Raw genomic sequence first — 21,369 nt, forward strand, 5'->3', positions numbered from 1 at the left:
TCTACCCATTGTGCCTTTCTAGCTAACATTACAGGTCCTGTTGAACCCACCTCCTATGCTCAAGCTATCCTTGATCCCAAATGGCGCATTGCCATGCATGCAGAATTAACGGCTTTGCAGCAAAACAATACATGGACTATGGTTCCCTTACTTGCTGGTCACAAACCCATTGGTTGCAAATGGATCTATAAAATTAAGTACCACTTTGATGGCACAATTGAGAGGTACAAGGCTCGTCTCATTGCTAAAGGCTACACTCAAATTGAGGGTATCGATTATCAATAAACTTTTTCTCCTACTACTAAACTCACCACTCTTCGTTGCCTCCTGGTTGTTGCTAGTGCCCGACATTGGTTCATTCATCAATTGGATGTTCAGAACGCGTTTCTTCATGGTGATTTACATGAGGTTGTTTTCATGGAACCTTTTCCTAGTCTTCGCCGACATGGGGAGAACATTGTATGTCGGCTTAACAAATCTCTATATGGACTTAAACAAGCCTCCAGAAATTGGTTTTACACATTTTCAGTCACCATTTAGAAAGCTGGTTATCAACGGTCAAAAGCTGATTGTTCTCTTTTTACAAAGGCCCAAGGTACCTCATTCACTGCAATCCTTATCTATGTAAATGACATACTTCTTACAGGAAATTATCTTAAAGAGATGGAATGACTCAAAATATTCCTTCTTAAACGCTTTAGCATCAAAGATCTTGGTGATTTAAAATATTTTTTGGGCATTGATTTTTCTCGTTCTAAGGCATTTTCATGTCTCAAAGGAAATATGCACTAGATGTTTTGTAGGATTCTGGTCTTACAGGGGCACACCCAGACAAATTTCCAATGGAACAAAATTTGAAACTCGCTCCCATCGACGGAGCATTGTTAGATGATCCCACCAAGTATAGAAGACTAGTCGGACGTTTGATTTATCTTACTGTCATCAGGCCTGACATACTATTTTCAATCCGCACATTAAGTCAATTCATGCACGAGCCTCGCAAACCTCATTGGGATGCAACTTTACGAATTCTCAAGTACATTAAAGGTACTCCTGGTCAAGGTTTGTTATTTCCTGTTTCCAACAATCTTGAATTAAAGGCCTTTTGTGATTCCGATTGGGGCGGTTGTCGTGCCACAAAAAGGTCAGTTACTGGGTATTGTGTCCTTGGAAATTCCCTCATCTCATGAAAATCCAAGAAACAAGATAATGTTTCTCAATCATCTGCAGAAGCCGAATATCGAGCTATGGCCAACACATTTTTAGAGTTAACATGGTTGCGCTATATATTGCAAGATTTAAAGGTTCCGCAAAAAGGTCCCACACCATTATTTTGTGACAATCACGCCGCTCTATATATTGCAGCCAATCCCGTTTTTCATGAGTGAACGAAACATATTGAAATTGATTGTCACATTGTTCGAGAAAAACTGCAAGGTGGAATGATTATTAAAAAATCAGCTTATTAAAAAAATCTAGAATATTAAATGTGTTTGGTAAAACAAAAAAAAGTGCTTTTTCAAAAAACTGATGTCAATGAATGTAGAAAAGTATAGAAAAGCAGAAGCAGGCGGTTTACTATGCTTCTAAAAAAAGAGCTTTTTTAAAGAAAACATAGTAATTAATGCTCATTTAATGAACTTTTCAAATAGCAAGTATACCCCCACATGTTTTACAAAATTACAATATTTGCCCCTACATTATTGTCATTGACAATTATTATATTACATTAAATACTATATCGTCTTTAGTTATTTAACATATTCAAAGCAATTTATATAAAAATTTACCAAATAGTCAGACAAAGTTTTTATTTTTATTTTTATTAAAAGCACTTTTACAAAAAAATGTTTACCAAACACTTAACAACTTTATTTTACAGCTGTTTATTCTCACAGCACAACATAAACAGTTTTTTTTTTTTTAAAACACAACAATACCAAACTAACTCTAAGCCCACCCCCTTCCCTTATATAGATAAATAATATCGTTTGTTCAAAAAAAAAAGAAAAAAAAAATCACAAATACAATCACAATATATGAATACAAAGTCCTTCAGTTGAAACAGAAGTAAATCCAAACTATAAACAGTTTAGTTTTAAATGCTCAAACACACAGAAGGGGAAGGGCGCCATTTTCATCTTTGCCATCCATCCGATCATGTCAATGGTAATTTCTCATCGAATTATCACATTTAGACCTGATCAAAGAAAATCAAATAAGACAATTACCACATAATACATTAGATTATATTCAATCTGTTACGCATCATTTGACGATTTCAAAAACAAGACAAAAGTGAAATTACAAAATTTCCCCCCCAAAAAAAAATTACTAGAATCCAGGTTATAAGTCAGTAAATTAGAGTTATTTCTTACCCAAGTGAGATTGATGGATGAGAAATGAAAAATACTAAATAAACGAAAAGAATTGTTTAACTTAACAGGGCCAACTAGTTCACTCGTCAGCAAAAAGAAATATTAACTTTTTTCCACAGAAATCTCTCCCCCTCTTTATACATAAATATTAACTTTTTTTTGTAAATGCAAAAGAATTTTCACATAGCGTGCAAATTGACCGATTTCTATTTTAAGGACCATTTTGATTGAAAGGTCCAATTTCAGGACCAACCTTGATAAAATATAACCCCTGATATAATCTGAATTTTTAGACGGAACCCCAATTAGCATTGTAGTTTTGGCTTTGGCATGTGGTAGTAAATGTACAATGTATTGCAGTCATGAAATTACATAATTTAGACAAATTGTAACGCCAGTTTTGAAGCGAATATGAAGCACCATTCATGCCTTCTCACAATTAAGGTCCAGAACTTTAATATTTGCAATATTTAGACACATTAAGTTAAGGAGCAAAATAGATAAACCAAAGCTGCAGTATTATCACAGGACAACTTTGAGAAACAATCAACTAAGGCGCAAAATATGGGGCCATTGGCATTGGCATAATTGGTGGGAGAATCGGCAATGGAACTTCAAAGTTAAGCACTTGAATTGCTTGATGTATCGATGGCCTCATATTGTAATGAGTAAATTGTAGTTATGGTCCCTAAACTTTAACTCAATGGAAGCAATGGTCCCTCAACTAAAAATCTATTATCATTGGTCCATCAACTCATCAAAACGTACAACTATGGTCCTTCAACTAAAAATCTATTACCATTGGTTCCTCAACTTTAATTCAACCGGAGAAATGATCCATTTACTTTAACCTAATTGTAACAATGGTCATTCCAACATAACTCGTTTTGACAAAAAATTGACGTAGTTGACGAAAATGACTATAATTACACACTTTGATGAGTTGAGGGACCCTAATTGTATAAATGGTCATTCCAACATAACTTATTTTGACAAAATTTTGATGAAATTGATGAAAATGACTATAGCTACACATTTTGATAAGTTGAGGGACCAATGGTAATAAACTTTTAATTGAGGGACCATTGCTCTAATTTGATTAAAGTTAAGAGACTATTGCTACAATTTACTATATTGGAATTTGGGTGAGCACACCACAACCCAACAATCATCAAACACTCCATTTGCTTCGCATCAAAATCTCGGCATAGTTTCGGATCAGCCGCTTCAAGGACTTTCCTTTCTCCGTAAAGCCCCCACACCCACTCCACCATACTGGTTTCCATACTGTCAGACTTACAGAAATCGATGGGTTGTCTCCCGCAAGCTATCTCCAAAGCAACAACTCCAAAGCTGTAAACATCAAATTCATTGCTAGCCTTGCCTTGTAGCCCATAGTTCCAGCTAGAGTAGTTGTTTTCAATTGCTTTCCGTGGTCCACAAGTCGATCTAGTCCAAAGTTTCCAAGTTTCGCTGTTAAATTAGCATCCAACATAACCTTGCTGGATTTGATATCCCTATGAAGTACACATTGTTCCCATCCTTGGTGTAGATAGAACAAACCAGACGCTAAGCCTTGCACAATTTTGTATCTTACCTCCCAAACCAACAAGCTTTTAGCCCTGAAAAGATGGAAATCTAAACTGCCGTTTGGCATGAACTCGTAAATAAGTAGGAGTTCTCCTTTTTCGTGGCACCAACCAATGAGTTGCACTAGGTTCCGATGCCTAAGTTGACTTATGACAGTTACTTCTGATGCGTATTCCTTCAGCCCTTGTTTGGACCCTTGCGATATCCTCTTAACCGCCACATATGAGTTCAAGTCTTTTATGAAGCCCTTATAAACCCCACCAAATCCTCCCTCTCCAAGCTTTTCTCTCTCCACAAAGTTACTCGTCGCATGAGCCAACTTGTTATAGGAAAACTTCCACAAGATGAACCAAACAAAACCAGCCGCACCAACCAACACAAAACCCCCACCAGCACCCAGTGCAACGAACAGTAGTAAATTATAATTAGAAGTTGGGTTTGTCTTAGTTTCATAATCATCTAGATAAGTGGAGGTAAAATCCCATGAGACGATCTTATGCAAAGTAAAAGCAACACCTGAGGTTGCCGTGGAGGCGGAGAATCCGGCAATGACCAAATCGGGCAAGTACTGAGTCAGACTGACTTAGTGATAAATAGAAATCAATACTTGACTGCTATTTACCAAACTAGTGAAGATATATAAAGCTAAGACTTTTTGAGGTAGAATTGTAACTAATTTTAGCACTATTTTGTTGTCCTTCCAAAATGCCACCGTTCCAAGGCCTGGTTTTTTTGGACTTGAGCAAGTTAATGTTTATACCCACATGCTCCCATTCGGGATCATCGATACTTTCCTCCTTGTTTGTGAAGATATCATAGTCCACTGCGACAAATGGGTACTGCGAACTCCTTGGCATGTATCCCGGCAGGTTCTCCACCGGGAGGCCAAGACTGCCGTCCATTACTAGTGTGCGGTTGAATATGGACCCGTTTGGCGCTAGGAAGAACGTGAGGCCGTCCGCATAGGGGATTTTGTTTTGGGAATCAATGACGAATCTGAAATGTGTTGTGAAATCAGCGAGTTTTCCAGTGGTGGATTCCCGAAGGAGGAAGGGCTGGTGGTAGGTGGCTCGACCGAAGCTCTCCAATGGCGAATGTTCATCTTGTTGGTATTCTGTGAGGAGGATGAACTGGTAGTAGACGACAGCATCTACTTCGGTGATTAGTCTAGCGTTGGTATCACTTTGCTGGAAGCCAGGGAAACTGAAAGTTAACGGAGTTGCACAAGGGATTAACAGAAAGAAGATACATGATCCTGTTAAGAGAAGAAGGAGGTGAAATTTTGGTGACTGAGTTGTGGTCAAGATCCCAAAGTTATTAACAACAATGTTTGGTAGAGAGAGAGAGAGAGAGAGAGAGAGAGAGAGAGCGAAGAGAGAGTATATTAGAATATTATTGTAGAAAGAGAAGGACCAAGCAGTGAAGAGAGAGAGAGAATATTAGAATAGGAAGATTTGGATGCAGTACTTAATTATAAATATTTTTTGATTGAAATTTTGTTGGTTTTTAATTTTTTATCGAGGTTTCTGAAATTAATATGATAATTTATTTCTATGTACGTTACCATATTTTTTAAATTAAAAATTAAAAATTTTAGTTGTTTATATAAATGAGATTTTAAATAAAAAACCATAATTTGTGGGATTAAAAATATTAAAATATAAATACACTATTGTGTGTGTATATATATATAAACATGGGTACATTCATCAAAATTAACCAAAAAATTTATTGTATCAAAACATGGGTACATTCTTCAAAATCACATAAAAAAGAAAGATGTTAGGCTTAATAACATTAGTAAATTTCTTCGATTAAACTTGACATAAATACATTTTAAAATCAAAGAAAAAAGAATGTACCCGAAAAAAATTGAATAGATTTTATATATAAAAAAAATGGTACTTTTTACATATAACAAATTAATATATTTAAGAATGAGTACATTTTAAAATTAAACAATTTTACATGAATACGTACATATAATTAGCATGGGTACATTTAGCAAAATAAAAAGTACAAATACAAAAAAATAAATGGGTACAAATACAAATAAACTTTAAAAAATATGGGCACAAAAAGAAATTAATATATGGGTACAAATTAAAACTGAAAAGGAAATTGGTACAAGTTAAAAAAGAATTACAAATTAAAAATGGGTAAAAATTAAACCTAAAAATATATGATAAAAAATTTAGTCATAAATATAAATATACTAATTGTAACATTTTTAACATTAAATGAATATATTTAGAAATAAAAAAATATTTTATTATTGAAATAATTGATGATGTTATTAATACCCAAGAACCTTGATCAAAATTTGAAAAGGAATAGGTTTTAATCAATGAAGTCGTAAAAACAAAGATGAAAACCTAATTTCTTCATTAGAATATTATTGTAGAAAGAGAAGGACCAAGCAGATGATCCGAATTTAAAAGGGTTTAAGATAGAGAGCCATTTTTTAGTTTAATAGATGGATGGTGTTTTCGCTGGCAGAATTTATGATGCGACAAATTATTTGTCTTGTTTTATTTTCAATGCAAAAGGAAAGCAACAACGATTTTCTGAGAAGGAAATATCAATGTGGTGGGCTTTTCTTCTTGTTAAACTATAAACGGTCACAAACTAAAGAACAAAACCATGCGTGCGCGCGGATGTACCAACACGTTACAGCAAATTGTCTATCATCATCAGTCTGCAGAACTTAATTACAACACATTATTCAATGGCGAATATCTCCAAGCATCTTCAACTATAAAGTTGGATCTTATCCACAAATGAAAAATATGATGGACATCACTTCAACCTGATGACCAGGAGAATAATTTTGGATAGACCGATAGATGAATGATGTTAGAGACATCTATACAAACTACATTTGGAAAGTATGAAGAAATTGAGGGGACTAGCTTCTTATAAATTGTAATTTTGCTTTTGATATCATAAAAATGTATCTCATTGTTCTAAAAATCTCCGTCTAGCGCTACCTAGGCCTTGCTTAGGCTCTAGGCGACTGGCCAAAATCCCGATAAATATCTAAGTGTTTGAAAATTAAGGAAGACCCTGCCTAGGCGCCCATCTAGCCCGCCTAGACCCTCTTAAGTCGCAACTCTTACTTAGACAGAAAATATGTAACTTTTAGTTTGCATTTTATTTTTTAATAAATTGTAAGAGACTTGTTGAATGCTTGGATGAACTCTCATTATATGCTTGCTCACCATGCTTTCAATATATTCTAATACAATCTATATAGCATTCTATTTTACCATTTATGTATCTCAATACAATTGTATATTTTTTTAAAGTATGAGTAGATATTTAGTTTTTATTATTTTTTTTAAAGGATGATAATGGATTAGGCAAGTCAAGCTATGCATAAGGCTTGGTCGTCGGACTACAAAAGTAGAAACCTTACTCTCTAAACACGCATAATGAGGGAAGAAATAACCAAGACCCCAAGATTAGCCATCAATTACAAGTAGGCTACTTCTTTTCCATTCAGAGTGATTCGAAAAGGGCTAACTCCTTGATAGAACGAACCCCCACCCCCTGACCCCCCATTCGACCCGAATAACCCGACATTCTCCTGCCAGAAACTCCGGCACCTTTCATGGCGTTTCTCCGACGAATCATGGGGAACCACCACTACCATATAACTCGGCGTCCTCCCAACTTCCATTCTCACCCAAACTTGATGGCTTTTTGGTCACGATTTCATGATGAACGAACTCCATCTTCTCTAGCACTCACTGTGGTGATCTTGTTGTTTTGGCTTTTTCCAATGCTTGCTACCACCTCCACTCATCTCTTCTCAAACTCAGGAGCAAGACCCACCCACGATTCAAGGCATTGGAGTCCAGGTGACGTTGATTTGACAATCACCCATTCTAGGGTTTTCCGGCGAACCGTGTCGAATTTCAAGTACTGAAAGTTCTTCCCCTTGTTGTGTTCTACAAATTATGTAAAATTTGGTAATTTTTGGAGCTAATCGAAAATTTGGGTTTTCGTTCACCGAAAACCGCCTCATACGACGACGCCACTAGTGGGCCAACTTTGTCTTTCTAGGCTAAATTTGATATTTTGAATTCAATTTTGATAGTTGTTTGATGTGATTTCATTGTTTGAGCCTAGTTTCGTAGATTAATGCCCCTTGACCTTTATAGTAAACGATGAACCGACCATTAGATCGTCACCAAATTTTAGTATGGATTTGTACGTATTATTTGGGGACCTTAGGAACTTACGGATTGGAAACCCGGTGGGTGGATCTTCTTGGTTGATTTACTAAGGTTGGTTTTGCTCAAAGTGTTCTTAATCGTTCTTAAATACTAAAATTAGTATTACTAGAGACTAAGTAGGGCTTAGTGCGCCTATATTGGTTAGTGAGCTATCCAAGGTAATATATACCTTGGTTTATGTGTATGGGACTCCTTGTTGCAATATATTTGTGTATTTAGCTTCTTGATAATATGAATGATATGTGACAACCCGTTCCAGATTTTATTGAAAGAAAGGGTATTTTTCATATTTTCACTTTGGTTGGGTTTTATTTGTTAAAATATTGATTTTTGGTTCTTAAATGGTGTGCCCAAGGTGGAGCCCACCCCTGGTTTGGTCCCCCAGTTCCCTCTCTTCCGTCACTCTCTTTCCTTTTTACATTATCTCTTCCTCTCCCCCTTCCCTCATCACTCTGCAACTCTCTCTCCAGAATCACAACACAACAAACTCACTCTCTCTCTCTCCCTCTTTTGTCTCCCTTTTTCTATCAAATTTCTACAACCTCTTCTCTTGTCCAATGGAGCTGAACTTTAAACATCTTATAGTTCTTGATTAGACGAACAACTTTCATGAAGATGGCCTTTCAAGTGGAGCTACAGAAAATGGTGTTTTGGTTTGCAAAATAGGTTCCCATGGGAGAGAACATATTCATGAAAGGAATTTACTAGCTTTCACAATGTAGAATGAAGGATGGTGTTTTGCTTTGCTTCTTTCTTTGTCGCTCAGTTGTTGGGTTCCACAATCAAACATACACATATACACAGAGACACAACATGTGCTTTTATTAGGAGCGACCCCGTCCTCTCTAGTTTGCACGGCTCTTCAACGACAGAGTATTTGTGAGTGGACCATTTCTAAATGCATGTTTTAATAGTAGAAATGCATACATGAACATCATGATTTAATGGTTACGTTTTATGAGTAAACTAGATTTTACTTTATATGATTATCATGTTATATTGAGAATATTTTGGAATACCATACTTTATCAAATTGATGTTCTTTGTAGTATGTATGATGGATGACTATATACTATTTATGATCATGTTTTTGCACTCTTTATAGTATATATGATGGATGACTATATACTATGAAGATGTTTTGAGATATATGTATTTATCTTGGAAAGTTTATATTCAATGTTTTGTGCTTATCTAGTGTTTACTGTTCTGCCTACAGGTGATGAGATATTTATTTGGCCTACGGGTTTGGTGATGTAGTGGCCTATGGGTCGGAAGATATTTATTTGGCCTACGGGTCATGTGATATAATGGCCTATGGGTTGGAAGTTATATGTTTGGCCTATGGGTCGGGTGATGTAGGGGCTTTGGTCGATTATGATACCACTATTTAGCACACTATATGTTTGATGTATGATTTATGAAAGGTTTTTATGGCATGCTAGGGTTTTTGAAAAACCTATCACTTATTATGCTACTAATTTTCATAAAACTTTGGGGGTTAGTACGTTCTGGAATATTTATGTTCGTACAACTTATATATCAACTTGGTCCACTCATGTTTGTTTTGCGCCCCCTCAGGACTTGAATCGAGGTGTGCAATCCCGGCATCAAGGCACTTCCGCATTGGCACTTTCGAGTTCTTTCGGTGTAGAACCCATCTCTTTGATTATTCAATTTTATGTTATTTCTTTCTAGCATCTTAGATTAGTAGTATGCTCTGAATACGTTCCTCATTTGCATATTAATTATATTTTAAATTTATAAGTATTTAATTTATATTCATTGTTCTCATGCATGTTAGTATGGCTTCGTCACATTTGAGTGTCGACTAGCACATGCCTACCCTGGATATTTGGAGGATATTGGGGTTAGCCGTGTCAATTGAAGGCAGGACATAAGTCTGTAGGAAGAACATACTACACACACCTATAGGCAGAACATACTCCATGCGCCCGTAGGCCGAACATACGCCCATAGGCAGGACATCGCCTATAAGCATAACATACGCCCGTAAGTAGAACATATATGCTTGTGAGACATGTTAGTTAATGGCCATGAGAAGTGATAGTGCAAATGCCTACGTGGTAACTCATAGTGGTACATGGATGGTCCTGCTTGGTATATCTGTATGGGGGACCGTACGTATTATAGAGGTAATCATGCTTGGTATATCCACGATGGGTGATTACTACCTGCACGATTAGGCTATTATTATGGTTCTACTTGGTATATCCGCAATGAAGGATCATACGCATTCTAGAAGTGATCACGCTTGGTATATCCGCTATAGGTGATCACTACCTAGGGTTATAAGATACAGTCCTGCTTGGTATATCAGCAATAGGGGACTGTTAGAGGTGATCATGCTTGGTATATCCACGATGGGTGATCACTATCTATGTTATTAGACTATGCATATGGTTCTGCTTGGTTTATCCGCAATGGGGGACCATACGCATTCTAGGAGTGATCATGTTTGGTATATCCACAATGAGTGATCACTACCTAAAGTTAGGATGTGGTCCTGCTTGGTATATCCACGATGGGGGACCATATGCATTTCAGGGATGATTATACTTGGTATATCCGTGATAAGTGAACACTCTATGCACGCTTAGATTATGCCTACAGTTCTGTTTGGTATATCCGCAATGGGGGACCATATGCATATTACGGGTGATGAGGATTAGTTATAGTTGGATAGTTGGATTCCGTTGAGTGGTCCTGAATCCTTGTTCTTGCTCATTTCCATAAAGTTAGTCTGGAACCCTAGATTCATGTGAATAGGGATTAACCACGTCAGACCTTGTGAATATAAATTAGATTCACCATGTTATTACTTATAATCTAAGTAGGGAATTATGTAGAATTCTTTAATTAAATTCATGAAATGATATGTTATTTCATTGATTAATTAACGTAGTTAGATGTTAATATCGTACATCTTTGATTCATGGAATTGATTAATTGACGTGATTGTGGAATGACGTTGGATATGATTGTTATTATTATGATTAGATTAGTTGATCAATGTGGCTTGAAAATAATATTATGCTTCGTTGGTTCTTTGATATGCTACATGCTGGGGATTAAGGTATCCTGTTGAAAACATAGTGATTTATATAATGGATGAAATGTAAATCTTGAATGTCATGTGGGTTTGTTATGTAGCTCTGAACCTAGTAATTTCATGCTTGTCAAGTTCTAATAATTGATTGAGGAATGCTATGTTTTTTTGCTTGAATGTACTGTGATAAACGAAAAATCAAAATAAATCGGAAAAGTCATCAAATAAGGACACGTGTCAACACCTGACAGAAATGATTTATTTCATTTGAATATTATATTCAAGATTAAGCCTTGAAAAATTATATAAATACAAGGCCATTTCATTCATTTTAGGACACCAATTCATAACCAATTCACATCACACCAAATCCTTGAAGCTTTCAAACTCTAAAGCTCCTGGGCAAATCTCGAAGGATCAAGAAAGCTATCTTCGTTCTTCGTCAAATCCTCCTTCAAGATCAAGCCCCGACGGCCCTTGAATAACTTTCACCAATTCAAGATCAAGCCTCGACGGCCCTTGAAGAAAGTGTTCACCGTTCATCATCCGTTCATCCTAAGATCAAGCCCCAACGGCCCTTTGGATCAACAAATCCACATTTCCAACTGTTCTTCAAGATCAAGCCCAAAAGCCCCTTGAAGATCCGTTCATCACCGTTGTTCAAGATCAAGCTCAAAAGCCCTTGAAGACCTGTTCATCCATCAACCTCAAGATCAAGCTCAAAAGCCCTTGAAGAAATCCGCACAACTGTTCTTCAAGATCAAGTCCAAAAGCCCCTTGAAGATCTGTTCATCAATCGTCAAGATCAAGCCCCAACGACCCTTGAAAAAACTTTCAATCGTTCATCCAAGATCAAGCCTTGACAGCCCTTGGATCAATCACACATCGACAAATCAACACCTTACGGAGATCGAACCAGAGGATCAAATTTGAGAGAGATTGTAACCCCAAAATCATTAATACAAAATATTATTTTGTACACGTGTTATTGTCTCGTTTGTTTTAGGAATTTCTGTGTTTACAGTATGAATGATGAACTACGAATGGCTTGATCCCTTCTTAGAATCCGTAGGCAGTCTAACATAAAAGTTAGATGCAGCCATGAAATAAAGGAAATGAATGCGTGGTTAAATCATTGATTATTTTTGGTCTTGTCTCAGAGACGATACTTGATAAATAAACAAGGATGTGAGGACGTCACGCGTCGATCTTGGACGTATGTCTGAATTGGGGCATGACAACATGTCCATCCAAATTACAAAAAATCCCACCAAAACTAGCACGACCATTTGCTCAAGAACCATATATATTCACCTTAACGCATCCAGATTGCGATAGGCACCAAATCATAAGAATGAATGAGAAGGCAACGATGGAAATCAAGGAGCCCAAAGCTAAATAAATAGGAAGCACAATTGAAGACAAACTACCATGCACGAAACACACAAGAGTTGTTTCATAGAATTGAGTTAATAGCCAACACTTGGTGAAATCTAAAGGGCTAGCTTTTCTTTCAAATCTCCGATTACGAAGTGACCAATTTCCCTAAATAAAAGTGCAAACCACTAAAACCCAAAACTTTCTAGAAGAGCCTAAAAGAATAGCAATACAAGTCTCAGAAAAAACCTACAAGAGAGACTCCACCATATCCGGAGGATGCCAGAAGAGAGCTAACAACATTTTTAATTAACATGGATAAAACCTCGCTTACAAGCAGAAAAAGATAGGGCAATAGAAGATCTCCTTGTCTCAAGCCACGAGATGGTTTGAACTTTCGACCTAGTTGCCCATTTATTATAACAGCAAAGTCTACTGATTTTACACATTTCATCATAATATTTATCCAGAGACTGTGGAGGTCCATTTTTACCATTACCGCCTCCAAAAAATCCCATTCAATGCGGTCATGTGTCTTGCTCATATCTAGCTTAATCCCCAATTCACATTTGTTTCTCGTTTTTCTAAGTTTCAAAAAATGGAAAACTTCATGGGCTATAAGGATATTGCCCTGAATTTGCCTTCTGGAAACAAAAGTGTTTTGAATCGGAGATATCAATTTCGGCAACAAGGGTCTCAATCGGTTGGCAAACACTTTTGATAACACCTTATATAAGTAATTGAATAAACTAATTGGCCTGTATTGATCCGCAGTCTCTGGATTTTGAATTTTCGATATCAAGACTATGTTAGTGGAATTTACCTTTTTGGGATATAATGTTCCATTCACGAACTTCTTAGTCATTCTTTGGACTTCTTCGTTAATGTTTCCGCAATGTGATTGATAGAAAACTCCTTGAAATCTGTCTGGCCCCAGCGCTTTAAGACCTCTCATTTGGAATACAGCCTCCATGATTTCTTGATCTCTAATTGGACAAATAAGGCTTGAGTTCATTTCATTTGTAACAGAGGGCTCAACACATTCTAGAATTAAATTGTCAATTTGAACAAATAAGGAATTAATTTGCTTAGTATTTTTGCCATAATTTTTCTGAAGCTCATCGAGTTTTCGAACCAGTTCATCAATTTCTTCTTTTTTTTACCCTTGAATTTCCTTTTGCTCCACTCCTTTAAGTTCCCACGACGAGCATTGAGCTTTTTATGCCATTTAATTAACCAATTGCCCTCATAATCAACGTTCCAACAATTCTTTATAATTTCCTTCATTCTTCCTCTTTAGACCAAAAAGCTTCAAATTTCAAAATTCTTTCTCCTTTCCTAACCTAGGTTCTTGGGTTACAAAAATTGGACAATGATCCGATCTCAAAACTATTACATTAAAAACCAATTTCTTAGAAAAACCTATTTGTGATAGGACAACTAAAAAATAGTCATCGGTGGTAGGGAAAAAGATATGGGTGTATATATATAGCAAGCAATTTCCTGTAACTCTCTTTGTCTTATTGGATAAAAGTCCTCCTGCAAAACTAAAAACAAAAACTAACGTACAAAAAAAATCCGATCTGATATTCGGGAGAATGTTATCCATTTCCTCTCAAATCGTCCGACAAATTGTTCATCAAAAAGAAGAAGAAAACGACTTGTGACAATAAAAACCAAGAGCCAAATAAAATGTTTAGGGTGTGTTTGTTTCTCTTAACTAGTCCTTATTAGACTGAATTAGATTAAAAGTTAGTCCGGTCCCATATTTGTTAGCAACCAGGATTGCATTTAATGGAATTAACCGGGACTTGTGTCGACTAAAACGTTCACTAGAAGGTCTTAGCGAAGAACCCCCACAACGAGTGGACTGCTAATCTCATCCTCTCCCTCCTCTTTCGCACATTTGCCCTTTCATCTTCTTCTTCCTTGCCTTCACTTTTCTCGTCGCCACCTTCCTCGTCGCACCTTTGCCCTCTCGATCGTCTTCGACTCCCTTGTCGGTTTCTAACCGTGTACTCTGCGTTCGCTACCAAAGGCCTCCTCAAGTGAGCAGATCAGCACTGCGAGTGAAATATTGCCATTTGTTTGGTTGCTCAGGGCCTCACCATCAGCGGCTCCAACTACACCTCCAGGCACCGGTGAAATTTGAACTCCCACCATCTCAATTATGCTTCGGTTCCTCTGTCTCCCATCTTAGTTACGCTTTGGTTCCTCGACGCAATGCTGTTTATCCAAACTAAAAGGGCTTTGGGGTCGGTTGATTCTACGGCAACAGTGCCATTTATCCAAAATGAAGATATTTGTCGGTTGCCTTCACAATGCTTTTTATCCAAATTAAAGATGTGTTGGTGAAAAAGAAAATAAAAATCGCAAGGTTGTTGAGAGGTTTCACGTAGAGCGAGGGTTTGTGCAGGGCAATTTGTGTGTTGAATTGGAGAAGGCCTTCAATGATGTACTCATCCCTCTATTTATAGTAGCAAACCTATTTCTGATCGAATCAAAACTACACTCGGATTAGGACTCCTTACCCCGATCCAATCTTATCTTGGCTAGTCCTACTCCTATTAGGACTTTAAACTCAACCCCTTAGCAAGCCACATTCATTCCCAAGTTTCAACATCCTCATCCTGCCGAGACTCCTTATTGTATCAAGATTCAACCACCCCATCCTAATAGGACACGGCCGACCCCTAAGTAACGCTTCCGGGCCGAGAACAATCCTAAGCTCGGCCCAAACCAATATTTTGGGCCCAAACACTATCCCCTCACTTCTGAGGTCATCAAACTACATTCCTTAGTTCGAGCCTTGGCCTTGAAGAAGCGAAACCGTCCTAAAACAAACATTGAACCTTTTCAAGAGATACCACCATGTGTATTTATGAGACCTGATCTTACGATCTCGATTTTCCAACCGTCCTGCCATGTGTCGGTCCCTTGGCTAACCTAGCAATCCTTAATCATGACCCTCAAAAATGTGCAACAGCCGAAACGTCTATTCCACATTAAAACCGCTACAACACGCAATCGTGCATCCTCAAACCGCGAAAACCTTGATCATTTCGCCTGGATTCTCTGAACATCCACAATGATTAGCAACTTTCCCGCTCGATTCTATCCCCAATTTTGAAAATCAAACCTTTAACCTTCATTTCAAAATGCCTATAAATACTTGAATCATTTCCATTCGTACCTTACATTTTCCAAAACCTTTGAAACCTTTTGCCATTTTGCTTTTAAAATCCCAAAAAACCCCAAGCTCTTAACCCAGAAACCCTTGAGTCTGCATCAATGGCCTCCTTCATCTCCAAGCTCTCCGATGAATGCAACAAGTGCAAGGACTTCATTGACCGCAGCGCCGTTAAGACTCTGCGCTTCGAGAGTGATTTAAGCATCACTCATCAAATCCTGGGGCCACTTTTCAAGGATGCAGTGCCATTGTCCATCATCAACCTTTCCAAAGACTATTGCCTGACACCCTTGCTACAAAGGGTTGAATGGTCGAAGTGGTGCATGTCGAATCCCCAAGGAGCCTGGCCTTCGACTAACACAACCTGGGCAGCCTGGGTCGAACGGATGAAAAAGTTCTTCGGTAAAGAATGTGAGGTTCTCGGTATCCACGACTCTATTAAACTTTCAACCATGGAGATTGCCATGGATAAAAACTCCTTATAGCAGCTCTGAGCTTGTGGTGCTCAGTCACCAATACTATGATCCTTCCCTTCGACCCTATCACCCCCACCATCCTCGACATTTTAGCCATCCTTGGGACCTCTCCCTCGGGCATCCCAGTAGATGCCGCCATTTTCGGGTACCCGGAGAATCTCGACCTTAAAGCACTATTCAACGAACGGGCTGTCGAGACGCTGAGCCAAGAAGGTCAAGAGCCTTCAAAAGAAGAAGTTTAGAAGTTGCACAAGAACTTCTTTAACTACAACACCTTCATCCTCCATTGTGCTGGTCGAGAGGAGGAGAGTCTGCGGAAGGGAGAGCATGAAGCCTTCCTATTTTACTGGTACAACAAGTTTATCTGTTGTACCAAGTCAAATAAATGCTTGCTAAAAAATATGCCGATGGTTGAAGCCCTGGCTAGTGGTCACTCTCTGGCGCTCAGTCCAGCTATTCTCGCCAACCTCATGCATTGTCTGGCATAACGACCATTAACAAGATCAACCCGCACCAAAACGGACCTATATGGGTATTCCAACTCTGCCTGCAGGTCTATTTTTCCACATTTTGGCCAAAAATCCCTAACTTTCAGTCCACTGCAGCACTCGGTCTTCAGTTGGCCTCTCGACCGGTGCTTCATCACCAGGTCGAAGAAGTCTTCAAATACTTTTTTGGCCTAGATGTCCTCTCAGACGACGAGTTTCTGATATGTTGTCTTCAAGAACACCTTTTTTCCCTCAGGCTTCCATCATCAACATGGAGTGAAAGTAAAGATGCTGATCTTCGTCAAAATTACGTGATAACACGTGACCTTCCCCTTGGCTGCGACGCACACTGAGAGAGCTGAGAAATTTACCACCCCCATTTCACTGCCCGACAGCTCAACTACCTCTAAGGTTGCCCGGTGCCTTTACTTACTTCTTGCTCCCTCCTAAGTCGAGGAAGAGAAACCGAGAAAGAGTTTCAGGAACGGTGCACAAATTTCATCTCCGACCAACTGTTCCTGAATCTCTCGGCACTGACACCTTCGGCAACTGGTGTGAAGGGTACACCCATGACTTTTTTGGCGTTTTGGTCGAAGACGTGGTCAACAAAATTTTTTACGACTGACCCCAAAACTGCCGCGTAAACCCTGCCGAGCAAACAACCTCGCCAGGAAACCGAGACGGCAGGTAAAGCTCCGCGTCCCACAAAACTTGTCAAGAAATTGGCGAAGAAATGAGAACGGGAAATTCATGTTATCTCCAGTCAGACCATGGAAGCAACCACTCCTAGTGCCTTTTCTCCTGCTCTCATTATTCAAGCCTCGACGGGGAAGTGGCCAATTCCTACTAGCCTAGCATCCCAAATTCAACCCATCCCTAACGTCATTGATGCCGTAGTCGAACGAGTTGCTGCACCGCTGGTCGAAAAGCCTGCAGCTCTGGGGTCGACCGTTGCGCCCGTCTTAGAGGAGGTAACCTATTCGATCGAGAAACGTCTCCCCAAAAATCCAAAACAATCAGCGATCATCTTGGAAAAAGTATGATTATGTTGTTGGTAACTCCCTTTTCTCATTAAATTAAAAAATATTAACAGTTTTTTATTTCAGGATGACGAGAATGACGAGATTTAGCTGGCGAGTCGCCCTTGACTAACCAAACCTCCTTCCATTGAGCCTCCCCTATGGTTGAGGTGACTGACCAGGTCAATCATCCTGCAGCTGATTATGGAAAAATGCCTCAAGTTAGCCTGAAACGACTGCAGAAACACCAATTCACCCGCAGGATCAAGACTTCGGCATTCCCCCTCAAGAAGTGACTTCGGCTTTTGTAAGACTCATTCACTTTCTCTTGTTAACTTTGCTATAACGAGTTTGAACAGAAAAAATATTACATGTCAAGTGCCCAATTATTCATTTCACCAAAAATTTTATGCGCCGAATGGTGTTATCTATATTTCCTGGCCACCTCAGTGGCCGTCGAATATAGATAACCTTCATCGGCCGCATAAATTGAGAAGCAGTCTAAAACACTGGGCTCGGCCATTAAGCTCTCTAGGTTCGAGCAATGAACCAAGAGACATGGCTGAAGTCTCATCTCGGTAGGTCTAAAAACAAATTATCTCTGCTATATTCTTTTACGTTTTCCTTTTGCCTAAATTCTTTTCATGTGTAGCCTCCATGCGAAGTTGAGTTCGATGTTCTTCTTTTGAACACTTCAGGAATGGTTGGCTCTTCGACAGCTACAACCTGGTCCTTCGCACCGACAACCGAACCAAATGCTCTTGTTAAGCTGCAAGAGCTCTTGTTTCTATCGGCTTCACAGGTTCTCAAACGCCAAGGCCTAAATTATGTGGGTGCATGTCTGAACGATCTTGCAGCTGACGGTCAATTGAGCACTGAAGCTATCACTCGAGTGTCTTCTACCCTGGAACAAACCCGAGAATACTTCGGTATTTTCAAGAAAGCTCTTCAGGCCGAAGATGACTTGAAAGCTACAATGGTCGTTCAGGAAGCTCTTCGTCCAAAGGTCGAAGTTTTAAAGGTGAAGAAAGAAATGTTGGCCGACCTTGACCGTCAAATTGTCGAACTTCAAAATCGAAGGTTGGCAGTTGCTTCGGAGCTTGCAAAGGATTTTGAGTTGAGCAGGAAATCTTGCTTAACCGAATACGCGGCTAGCATGAAGCGGGTCGAACAACTGAAGATGGATAAGAGGAATCGGCAAGCTGAGGTCACCATGGGCGAGGTGAGGTGGTTGAAGTTAAAGGCCATTCTTGAATCTCTCATTCCTTCATCACCTTAGAATTATTTATTTGTAAACTGATCGACCAACTTTATTTGTACATCATTTTGCAAATTTAATGAAATGAACTTTTATTCTCGCATTTCCCATGTAACTGGATAGTATTTCTTTAAAAACTTCCCATTGATTGGCAACTTGTAAATTACACCAGTTCGATCCCTAAGACGGTATGCCCCCTTACCGAAACTTCCCAATTCGGCAACCACTTGCTGAACCTAGGGTCTTTAATTCCTACGGGTAGTACAGTTTGCCAAACCAACTCCCCTTTGCCAAACGTTTTTTGTTTGACCCGTTGATTATAAACTCGTTCGGCGATCTTCTTTTGTGCCACTAATAAATTACAAGCATTAAGCCGAGCTTCTTTTAAATCTTCTAACTCTTGTCTCATGGTCCGACTATACTTGCACTGAACAAACTACTTTGTTCGATTACTCGCAATGAGTTAATACTTAGCTCAACCGGCAACATTACGTCGTGTCCATAAGTCAACGCGTATGGAGTCGTTCCAGTGGCTGACCGGAGAGAAGTTCGATAGACCCATAATGCTTCGTTTAGCTTTAGATGCCACATACCAAGCCTTTCTCTCACTATTTTTTTCAAGAATATCAATCAAAACTTTATTACTTGCTTCGGCCTGCCCGTTTGCCTGCGGTAATATAGCGTAGACTGCTCAAGTTAAATTTTCAAATTCACCATATACTCTTTAAACCTGTTGGATATGAAGATGTACCATTATCCGTTATGATTGTTTTTGGTATGCCGAATCTAGTCACGATGTTTTCCTCTACGAAATTACAAACTTCTTTAGACGTTAACTCGGTATATGACTTTGTTTCGACCTATTTGGTGAAGTAGTCCATCGCGACAAGTATCCATGCATGCTTTACGGACCCAAAAGACGACGTGATTTTGCCGATTACATCCATGGCCCATCCTCTAAACGGCAATGGTTTAGTGACTGAATGTAGTGATTCGGCCGGGAACCTCTGTATTGGACCATGAATTTGGCATTGTACGCATCCTCGTGTGAACTCAATACAATCCTTCAGTATACTTGGCCAAAAATAGCTGTGTCGACAAAGCAACCATTGCATCTTTTGGCCGGACTGATGAGCCCCACAAATTCCTTCATGAACTTCTGTGATTGCTTGGGCAGCCTTTTGCGGTCCGAGGCAAAACAGTAATAAACCGTCCTTACCTTTTTAGTATAATTCATTTTGGTATAATACGTAGTTTATGGCATGTACCCTTGTCTGTCGGTCGTGTTTTTCACTAGGGTTATCAATATATCGCATAATCGCCCTTCTCCAATCGTATGGTAATGCCTCGACAACATAAACCTCAATAGTGTCATTCCATTCTAACAACGAAGGTAAAGATATGATCTGTGTACGGATCACATAATCGCGTCAGAGAACTTGCTGATTAATCAAGGTCGAGTATGCTTGTCGTGACACAAGTATTTCTCAGCCTAATTTGCCTCCTACGAGTTGTGCTTCGGAGGCTATTTGAGCTATTTTGTCAGCGTTGGTGTTATGAACTTGTGAAATGTGTTTGAAAGTGACGTCATCAAAAGACTCGGCCAAATAGCTAGCAACCATGTGGTAGGGCGCCAGAGTACAACTTATTCAACGAAAGGTCTCATTGAGTTGATTAATTACAAGTTCGAAGTCACCAAGAACAAGGACATGAGTCGCCCGTAAATCGTGTAGTATGCCGAGGTCGATGACAAGGGCTTCGTATTCGACCTGATTATTCATACAATCAAAATCGAGCTTGAGATAAAAATACCAGTGGTTATGAGTGGGGGATTAAATAACGATCCCAACGCCAGCCGAGATTGCAGTTTAGAACCATCAAAGTACATCGTTCAGTAATTATCACGTGTTTCTAGCATGTCGATTTCAACGTCATTGCCCCCGAACTTGTACGGGGATGGGTGTTGGGCCAAGAAATCGGCTAACGTTTGGCCTTTGACAGCTTTCTGAGGCATATATTGCAAGCTAAACTTAGAGAGAGCCATCGTTCACTTGCCGATTTGACCATTTATGATTGGCTGAGTGAGCATGTAACGAATGACATCAGTCTGGGCGATGACCTAAGTGACTGACGGAAGCATGTAATGTCTGAGTTTTGACGCAGCAAAAAATAGGGCGAGATAAGGCTTCTCGACAGCAGAGTAATTAATCTCTGGTGGGTTGAGATTTCGGCTAAGGTAAAACATTGCCTGTTTTCGCCCAGCGTCATTATCTTGTGTAAGC

The 21,369-nt window shown here is 39.0% G+C and overlaps 1 protein-coding gene and 1 pseudogene across 1 annotated transcript; one reads left to right on the top strand and one right to left on the bottom strand.

Moving 5' to 3' along the window:
* Positions 1-445: 445 nt before the first annotated feature.
* Positions 446-1,190, top strand: LOC108172521 (uncharacterized mitochondrial protein AtMg00810-like). The gene is made up of 2 exons (XM_017330190.1): positions 446-595; positions 804-1,190. The coding sequence occupies exons 1-2, from the start codon at positions 446-448 to the stop codon at positions 1,188-1,190; spliced, it is 537 nt and encodes a 178-aa protein (XP_017185679.1).
* Positions 1,191-2,928: 1,738 nt separating this feature from the next.
* LOC103431259 (L-type lectin-domain containing receptor kinase IX.1-like) lies at positions 2,929-14,819 on the bottom strand (annotated as a pseudogene).
* Positions 14,820-21,369: the final 6,550 nt, after the last annotated feature.

The sequence above is a fragment of the Malus domestica genome, chromosome 03 (assembly GCF_042453785.1).
Source record: "Malus domestica chromosome 03, GDT2T_hap1".
Lineage (NCBI taxonomy): Eukaryota > Viridiplantae > Streptophyta > Magnoliopsida > Rosales > Rosaceae > Malus > Malus domestica.

What these genes read in the sequence shown, in the direction of transcription:
- LOC108172521 (XM_017330190.1), top strand. Translation starts at nt 446, where the DNA reads ATGGGGAGAACATTGTATGTCGGCTTAACAAATCTCTATATGGACTTA. An exon ending in TCTTTTTACAAAGGCCCAAG is followed by an intron (nt 596 to 803) that starts GTACCTCATTCA and finishes GATGTTTTGTAG; the next exon opens with GATTCTGGTCTTACAGGGGC.